A 9130-nucleotide genomic window follows, 5' to 3' on the forward strand; every position below is an offset into this window, starting at 1 on the left:
AAAGCAGGGCATGCTTTCTGATTCAGAGAACTATGATTGTCCATTATCCAAACCACATCTACAGTGTTTAAGCACAAAGACAGGGGAACCACTGTACTCATAGAAACTGAACTAAAAACCTGAATGTGCCCTTAGACAGACTTTTTGAAGGTTAAAATGACCAAATACCAGTTTGTTGTCTCAGGCAATGAACAATCACATAGCTTAAAGTTTACAGCAAAACTATATGAACACAAGAAGAAAAAAAAAAACTGTCAAATGAAACCTTCAAAAGAACCTTCTAAATGTACTATATGTAGTCAAAAGCCATAGCTGTAATTGCTACAGTGAAAAAGCTAATTTTAATGGTCAAGAATAACAGTTTGTGCAAAAAACAAACAAAAAAAAAACGAATTGAGGGAGAATATTTTGGAAGTTTTCCTTTCCTGTGTGTTAATGAAGTGCTTCTTTTCGTCTATAAAAACAGCAACTACAGGATTTCGTAGCTTTTTCCATATTTTAAATAGTTCAAATGCCATTTTAGCATTGAAAATTGTGGTTGCACGGCAAAAAGTCACTCTGCATGCAGCATAACGGAAACAAAAAACCAACTTATAGAGTTTGTTTGATACTATTCTATAACCGCACACAGTTTGAGTGCTGTTGGCTTCATCACAACAGCTAGTCAGTCATTTTAATCATTTTGCAACTAGCACCAATACATCAATGTCCAAAAAGTTCTTCTGTTGGACTCTAAGAGACACACCGTCACCCTACTGGGCCTGAAACACATTGATCTTGCTAGTGTTTTTCAGAGTCTGTCGACGGTTACAAAACCAGACCCGAACCACCTCTCGGTCATAATTCAGCTCCTTGGCGATCTCTGTAATCTCTTGGCCGGTCGGAAGGGAGTTTTTCTCAAAGTAAGTGTTGAGGACCTCGATGGCCTGCGGGGTGAAGCTGGTTCTCCGTTTGCGCTTCTTGGAGGGTTCTCCGCCCACAAACTCCATCAAGTTCTGCTGACCTTTCTGATTCCAGAGCTCAGCCTCTACCAGCCAGCGCTCCAGCACGGGTTTCAGCTTCTGGGCACTTTTAGGAGTGATGTCAAGCTTCTCAAATCTTGAAACAAGAGGCACACAAGATAATGGAGTGTAATATGAGTATGCGAGACATTAAATGGACATTGATGGTTGATATATACAAGGGGTGTGATGGTACATTACACGTATTCATACCGAAAATTTTCTGTACAGGTCTCATGTCACGCATGTGTACCAAACGAATACATTATTGTTTTCACCACTTCATGTGTGGAGCTTAATTTGAAACTCCTAGTTTGATATATTCTTAAATGATCCCAAGATCAATCTTTTAGGCTACGCTGTTTCAGTTGATGTGTGAATAAAACTTCAATAAGAAACTTACTTTCTTATTAAAATATACTTTTAATAAGAAACAGTGTTATATTTCAAATTCTGTCCATTTCATCAGGAAATTCAAACAATAAATGCCATTTTGACTTCAGTTCAAATGGCAGCATGGAGCACGAGTGAACGCGATCATCCCTTCTTATTTACTGGTAATTAGCATAAAATAAACATGAACGAACATCTCATGTCTCAAGTAATTGCTCAGAGTCATTCCATGTCCACAGCTCATTAGTTCACTGGAGAAATGAAGTCTAGAGAAGAGCATTTCACTAAATACTGTATATGCACTACATTAGCCTATATATTCATATCTTACTTAACCTGTGTTAGTAATGTCTTAATGTACATTTAAATAAATGTGTCATGAGAAGTTATGACAGTCAATGTCCAAATGATTATATTTTTTATAATTAGAAGTTAATGTAAAAACTGCAATTTACATGCTTACATACAATTTTTTTATTTGAGTGTTGATTATTATAACTAAAACTGGTAATTTAATGTAATAGTTTGGGTTCTGTTAATTGTAACCATAATGTGTAAGCAATAGGGCTCCCTATATAGTTTACAACATTAGCTGAGAATTATTTAATTTTTTTATCATTAAGAAATTTTTAATTCTAATTATATTTAAAGACAGAGCCACAATTTGTTCACTGTTCAGAAATGTATGTTCCCCCCGCCACACTGTACCAAAAAACTTCAAAACCAAGATACGTACTGAACGGTCAATTTTTGCGTACCATTACACCCCTAATATATAAACTTTGTATAAACTATCCTTCAATGCTGGATACAAAGAATAACCTTATGTGTCATTGGTTATATTTTTCTTTCTTTAATGGCATAATTTACACAACCTAAATGAAGTGGGAGTGGTTCAATCGGTCCAGTAAGACTGTGAAGAAACACAGAGACAGAGAATATAGAAAAGAGAATAACCTGCAGATGGCTGACTGACTGTAGGCGGGACCCTCCGTAGCGGTGAGAGCCTGGCCCACTTGAGTCTGTGTCAACCCCAGAGAGAGCCGTCGAATCTTAAAATTCTTGGCAAACTCTCGGATCTCCTCCAGATTAATGGCCTCTTCTTCGTTCGCAGCAGAATGTGGCTCTATTGAAAACAAAAATTGAATTAGGACTTCTGGATCCTCTCCAGATCATAAACAACATGAGTAATTTACCCACGAGTCACTGAAACATCAATCTTCATAACTGAAATCTGATCTAAACACACCTTACAGAATTGCTCCTATTCAAATATGTGACTGAAGAAAGTTGTAAATGCAATATTGCATACATTACATAAACAGTAAAGTACCAGTGAAACATAAACCTACTGCTGACAAGCTGCCCCACGGTAGGCATGTCTCCACAGGCGATGGCACCGGAAGAGGTGAGGGATGTGACTGATTTAACCACTTGTGGCTGGGGAGCAATGATGACTTTAGATGGGGCCACTTTCCCAATGGGACCCTAGAGAACAAATCACAGTCCATCAACAAATATGACGATCATTTTACAAATATTTCACATTTTCTGGAGCATATAAAACCTGCACATTTCATAACACAGTATTCATAACATATCATTGTATTGTGCAAGATACTGTAAGAAAATAAATCTTCATTGATCCATAATCTGCCCATGTTTTTTAATTCTACTAGTGGTCATTTCAGTTGGAATCTGCAACGAATTGTATGTAAGAGTACATTTTTGGAGGCACATTTTTCCAATGAGCCTATGTGGCATTTTTAATGGATGCTAGGGTGTTGCTAGATGGTTGCTAAACAGTTGCTAGTGTATTCTGAGTGGTTTCTTACGTTCAATTAAAAAAATATATATTTATGCTTAGAAAGTACAAAAATGCCACATAGATGACACAAAATGTTTACTGTATGTTTACAAACTAATGAAGAGCCACAGGCGGCACTGCAGTACCGGTGTGGTGGTCTTGGTGAGTGTCAGGGGCACAGTGGCTTTGGGGAGGACAGAGGTGGCGGACGGGACAGCAGCTGTTGGACCGTTTCCTATCGTAGCAATGATCTGGCCCTGGGAGTTGAAGAGTAGCTGTGGGGACACAGTTTGGACATGCAGGCCTTGAGCTGGTAACGCAGAGGCTGCCACAGGGTTGACCAGCAGGGGAAGTGTTCCAATCACCTGAAACACAAGTATAAAAATGATGAGACTTGTATTTAAAAAATTGTGTAAAGGGCAAATGTGCCTATTAAATTAATAAATGTACATTTAAATGTAGTACTAACCTGGCCCTGTGCATTGGTAATGAGTTGACCTGTGAGTCCTGCCATATTAGACACAGCACTGGTGATGATGGGAGTTGTAGTTAGAGAGCTGATGAACTGAGGCTGAGCTCCCAGAGAAGCTGCACTAAACTGAAAAAAAAATTAGATTAGACTAAATTCATTACACAGTTATCTTTAGTAATTTAAGACTATATGCATTTCCTGAAAGTAAATGCCATTACTTGTAAAGCAGCAAAAGAGGTTTAACAGAAGTACTCAAACATAATTGTTAGTAATCAGCCCTGGAATACTAAAAGTTTTATTTATATTATATTTTATTTATGTTATTTATATATTAAAGTCAAAATCTATACTATTTTGTCTATAAAAAATGCACAATAAAACCTCAAATCAAAACCTATTTTTAAGATGAATTGCTGATAGGAAAGCTGTCTTCAAGAAATTACTTCTCAAATATCAAATGCTAGCCAATAAACCTTTAAAATCGGTTAGCACCCCAAACTGTCACAAAATATTGCGCATTTCCTATTTCAAATGTCTTAAAAATCAAATTTTCCACATATATGATACATCTAAACCCAATAAGATGTTTGTACCCACAACAGAAGTGTTCCCTACTCACAATAGCGGGGTTGATGGACAGGCCTGCAGTCTGAAGCGTTGCAACTGAGGCACTGGGCTCTGACACTTTCTGAACAAGAGACGCAGTGGTGGCTGGCATGGTCTGGGTTGGCTGCAGGACCGCCTGCGCAGGTGACTGCAGCTGCGTCTGGACAGAGTTCAACACAGTAGCAGCTGGAAAAGAAAAAAACAAGCTGTTTTAACAGTAAAAAATAAATCGTTTTTCTGAGTTTCTCTGCTCAGTAAAACACACTGTAACAAGGGATGCACCGAAATGAAAATTCTTGGCCGAAGCCAAACAAAATGAAACACTGGGCCGAATATGGTTTTTCGCCTATTTTGCCATTTTTTTTCACCATTGCATAAATTAAATAGTCAAAATGTGCTTTTTACTGTTTTGTCCTGCTTTTCAAATAAAAAAATCAATTACAAAACAACAATTTAAAAATATTTACTTAACACTGAAGATTTTTTTAACATTCTAGCAGACATTATACCAACAAAGCACAATTGAACTTAAAATTAATAGGTTAGTAAAATTATATTTCTGGCCATTTTTGAGACTTGAATCAGGCATGCATTTTTGTGTGAATGTTATAATAAATGTATTAATAGAACTGTTGTAGGGTTATTATTATTATCATTATTATTGTCTTTTTTATTTTAATTTACAGAACAACAGTAAAATTACAATACTATCATTTATGAATGTTGACGAAGTTGTTGCTTTTTCTCAGCTTTTATTTTGGCAGAGACCCACAGGAAGATCTCAGTGCTTCTTTTTGTTGACAACAGCATGCAGATTTATAAATGATTCTCATTACGAATTTGGGAAGATGTTTGTCGCACGTATCACATTGTCACATGCCTTTAAAAAAAATTCACAAAAATGTTACTGAGCAACTGACGAGTAACACAGTTTACTTCTGCGTCTTTCTCTGATAGTTTTAAATACTTTCACACTGCCAACATGTTTGCTGCATTAGTGCGTGGCTCTGTTTGATCGCGTTAGTCATTGTTCGGTACATATTATTCGGCCTTTTCGCTTATTCGGCCGAACACCGAAAGAGAATAATTCGGCCGAATAATTTCGGTTGCTGAACATTCGGTGCATCCCTAATTGTAACATTAAAATTTTCATTATTATGAACTACTGACTGGCCTAAACAAGTCACCATTTCGTATAAACATCAAATGCTGTCCTTAATCCATGTATTTTAAATTGAATTCCATGGCAACAGATAATAATATGCATGAGCACCATACCTTGCAGACCTGCAAATGGCAGCTTCAGCAGTCCTCCGGCAGGGCTGGCTGCAGCAAGACCAGGGAGGGTGGCGACAGTGGCGGTGGGCCAGGTGAGCACTGCCAGACCCCCCTGACCCCCCACAGATCCGGCCATACTCAGAGGAATGAGCAGGGGCTGACCCAGAGAACCCTGCTGGGCAAGCATGCCAGTCATCAGAGAGGCCAAACCATCCTGAGTCAGCACCTGGCAGGGTAATGGCATATAGATTTAATTATTCTGAGAACGGTTTTTCAAATGTTTTGACGTTCATAGGTATTTTGCTCACATTCTGCACCAATACTGTTACTATCTCCTAAAATTATTGTGAATCAGTTTTATGTAAAAAAGCTGAAATAATATTAAATATAAACATCAGATGGAAAAAACTTGGCAACTAACTGAAATAAACAGGCTGTTTTAGGCTGTTTTGATATTTTAAAACACAAGGCATCATACACTAGCCAACTTTGTAAATGGTTACAAAAGATAAAAGATTTCAAATAAAGGGAAATAGAGGGATGGAAATCTATCAACTCAAATCCACAGACCGCTGACTTTTGGTAACTAGCGTAGACTCATCCAGACTGTAAAAAAAAAAAAAAAAAAACTGGGCAAAGGTCATGTAGTGTATTCCAGCCTTAAGCTGAAGTACTAAAATTACTAAAACTAAAACAAAAACAAATTAAAGCTAAATAAAAATGCATTAAACATAACAACAACAAAAAAAACTAAAACGGACTAAAATCACAATATACACTGCAAAAACAAAAGCTAATTTAAAATATTAATAAATATCATAATGGTATACAAATAATAATAAAATAATAACACTGATTTGCTAAATTGGGGGTGTTACTAAAATTACTTAATTAATTTAAAGCAGGTGTTTTTAATCTTTACAGAACTAGGCATCCCTCACCCATGTCTCCAAATTGTATAAAAATACATTTTCTTCATAACATTTTATTATGTCGTTAAAGGCAGGGTATGTGATTTTTCAAAAACACTTTAGAAAACTGATTCGGGCCGAAAAGCAAAACAAACTTGTAGCCAATCAGCAATAAGGGGCGTGTCTACTCGTGATGTGGAGGAGAGAGCTTTCAGTGCATGGGACGGACATTAGCCGAGCCGAGCGACAGAAAGATAGAGATGGCGGATAAAAAAACAAAAGAGGAAAACGTCTGCGGAACGATAAGGCAAGAAGTAGGACCCGTGTAAATATCGGATCAGCTTTCCAGCGCTGGAGAGAACTCAAGGAGCGGAGGCCTGCGATCGGACGCCGAGGTTGCTATGTTTCTTCTCAGTAGGTGAGTAACACCGTGTCTACAACAACTAAAGTCTGCCTACACTGGACGCGATCAAACAACCGTTGAAAACCATTTGAAACGTGTGTCAGCACGTCATAAATAGAACCCGGCAGCAGTTTTCTGTCGGGGATTTGTTGCACCGCGCCGCTCACGTCCGTAGACACGGTGTAACATTGGTTTTGCTTTGTTTCACAGAACTAATCGTTGCCTGGGTTGCGTACGTATATGTGGGGCGGAGCTATCAAAATAGGGGCAAGACCCTTTTGGGGTAGGGCCGTGTTTGTTTTGGTGATTTCAAATATAAACATTGGCTACCAGAAATCACTTACTCTGCCTTTAACACCGTTAGAGAGTTAAAGCATGCCGTGTTTGTTTTAAAAATAACTGTGTACAGTACAATGAAAGGGAGCAAAAAATTTTCTGTCGGGGATTTGTTGTGCCGCGCCGCTCACGTCCGTAGACATGGTGTAACATTGGTTTTGCTTTGTTTCACAGAACTAATCGTTGCCTGGGTTGCGTACGTATATGTGGGGCGGAGCTATCAAAATTGGGGCAAGACCCTTTTGGGGTAGGGGCATGTTTGTTTTGGTGATTTCAAATATCAACATTGGCTACCAGAAATCGCTTACTCTGCCTTTAACTAACATTTTTTGCACTACATAATATCAGATCACTTGTTAATGTTCATTCAGAAAGTTAGAAATGTCATGATATGAACATCCATGAGCACATTTAGATAGACCACCAGAGTCAGAAATGACCAAGAGCTCGAGGCAAAAATTACATTGAAAGTGGCGACTAATATTTTACATGGGAATAAAGGAAAATGGAGTTCACCTGTGGGCAGGCCTGTACAGTGATGGGATAGCTGGTCTGAGGCTGGGCCAGTGACACACTGATGGGGGTCTGGACTGCAGGTGCTAAGACCTCCAGAGACACTACATGCAAAGAGAAGAGGATTTGCTGAAACGTTTAAAAAAAAATTGCCATGACATTTCCATGCATAAGAAACAAAGAATGGTGGCGTCTGTTTCAAGCCATGCATTTATTGCAATTATGACACTAAATGCCTCTTTGATGGTGGTGGCTTTGAAAACTGGGTTACTATGATACCAAATTAGCGTGGCTATTTATATCAGTCAATTTGATTAGTCTCACCAGCTGTGGTAGTGTTTGTGGTTACTGGACTTTCCAATGGAGCCTCCTCAGCTGCATCCAGGGTCTGAACAGCAGCCTCCTCGCCCCCTGACTCTGCCTTCCCATCAGTCCCCGAAGAGGACAAGGCTGTATCCACCTCCACCTCCAACACACGGATGGTCTCCTGTCCTGACATGACAATGACCTGGAGGAAGGGGTTAACAGGTTATAAATGCTCTCCTGTCCGGGGTAATGAGGGGCAGTGTTGACAAGATGAAAATGGGCCATGATCTGTTATGGATGAGTTCACACCTGTGTGCATATTCTGATCTCTCAGACATTTTATTAAATTATTGGTGATGTTTGCTGAGCAAAAGAGCATGGAACTGTTGCGGGGCGGGGCGATATATTGAATATATGCAATTAATTTATTTGGTTGTTAAAAGTGTACTCAGTAAATTTTTCCCAGATTAAAAATTTTTTAAGAATTAAAGAAACGAAAAATACTTTTCAAAAGTTCAATTTATAATAAAAATAATAATAATAATTTTAAATCACAAACACTCACATGAGATAAAGACTCCAGTCATATCAATAGTATAATCAAAGCAGTTTTATCTGACATGTCGTCAGACAGGTTGTCTTATTGGTGCCGCCATGTTGAGATCACATGACCATTCACTTAACCCTCCTGTTATTGAAGACAATTGCTCATGGAATAAACAAGTCATGGCTGATTGTGAATAGAGCATCTGTAATTGGTAGCTGAAAACATTTGCATGATGCTACATTCACACCACTAGCACCACTACGTGTCACTATTAGTCCAAGACAACAAAGTTCGGAAATAAAAAAAAATAATTAAAAAAATTTACACGTTTGAAAAAGTTTGAGCAGATATTTTAATAAATTTTTGTAGTTCATTTCAAAATGTCCATTTCGATTCAAAAGATTCATTTGCAGCATTACTCAAAAAAAGACACGGCGGGAACGTCTGTGCACATTTTTACGTATTAAAATGTTTTAGTTAAAATTACATGTAGATAGGTAAATATTGCTTTTCTTTACTATGCAGTGTTATACTAGTGCATACAAAATATTTATATA

General features: G+C 38.0%; 1 protein-coding gene across 2 annotated transcripts in view; it reads right to left on the bottom strand.

Moving 5' to 3' along the window:
• Positions 1 to 353: 353 nt before the first annotated feature.
• Positions 354 to 9130, bottom strand: part of LOC107756417 (POU domain, class 6, transcription factor 1-like) — a 12781-nt gene continuing 4004 nt past the window's right edge. For both annotated transcript variants that reach the window (XM_016573513.1, XM_016573512.1), the window contains 9 exons: positions 8045 to 8228; positions 7724 to 7824; positions 5558 to 5783; positions 4293 to 4465; positions 3671 to 3799; positions 3348 to 3566; positions 2747 to 2882; positions 2352 to 2520; positions 354 to 1098 (listed from right to left, as the gene is read on the bottom strand). In XM_016573513.1, coding sequence (XP_016428999.1) covers positions 753 to 1098; positions 2352 to 2520; positions 2747 to 2882; positions 3348 to 3566; positions 3671 to 3799; positions 4293 to 4465; positions 5558 to 5783; positions 7724 to 7824; positions 8045 to 8228 — 1683 coding nt within the window. In that variant the 3' untranslated portion in view covers positions 354 to 752. The remainder of the gene's footprint in view (positions 1099 to 2351; positions 2521 to 2746; positions 2883 to 3347; positions 3567 to 3670; positions 3800 to 4292; positions 4466 to 5557; positions 5784 to 7723; positions 7825 to 8044; positions 8229 to 9130) is intronic.

Source organism: Sinocyclocheilus rhinocerous, unplaced genomic scaffold (genome assembly GCF_001515625.1).
Source record: "Sinocyclocheilus rhinocerous isolate Xijiao unplaced genomic scaffold, SAMN03320098_v1.1 scaffold712, whole genome shotgun sequence".
NCBI lineage: Eukaryota > Metazoa > Chordata > Actinopteri > Cypriniformes > Cyprinidae > Sinocyclocheilus > Sinocyclocheilus rhinocerous.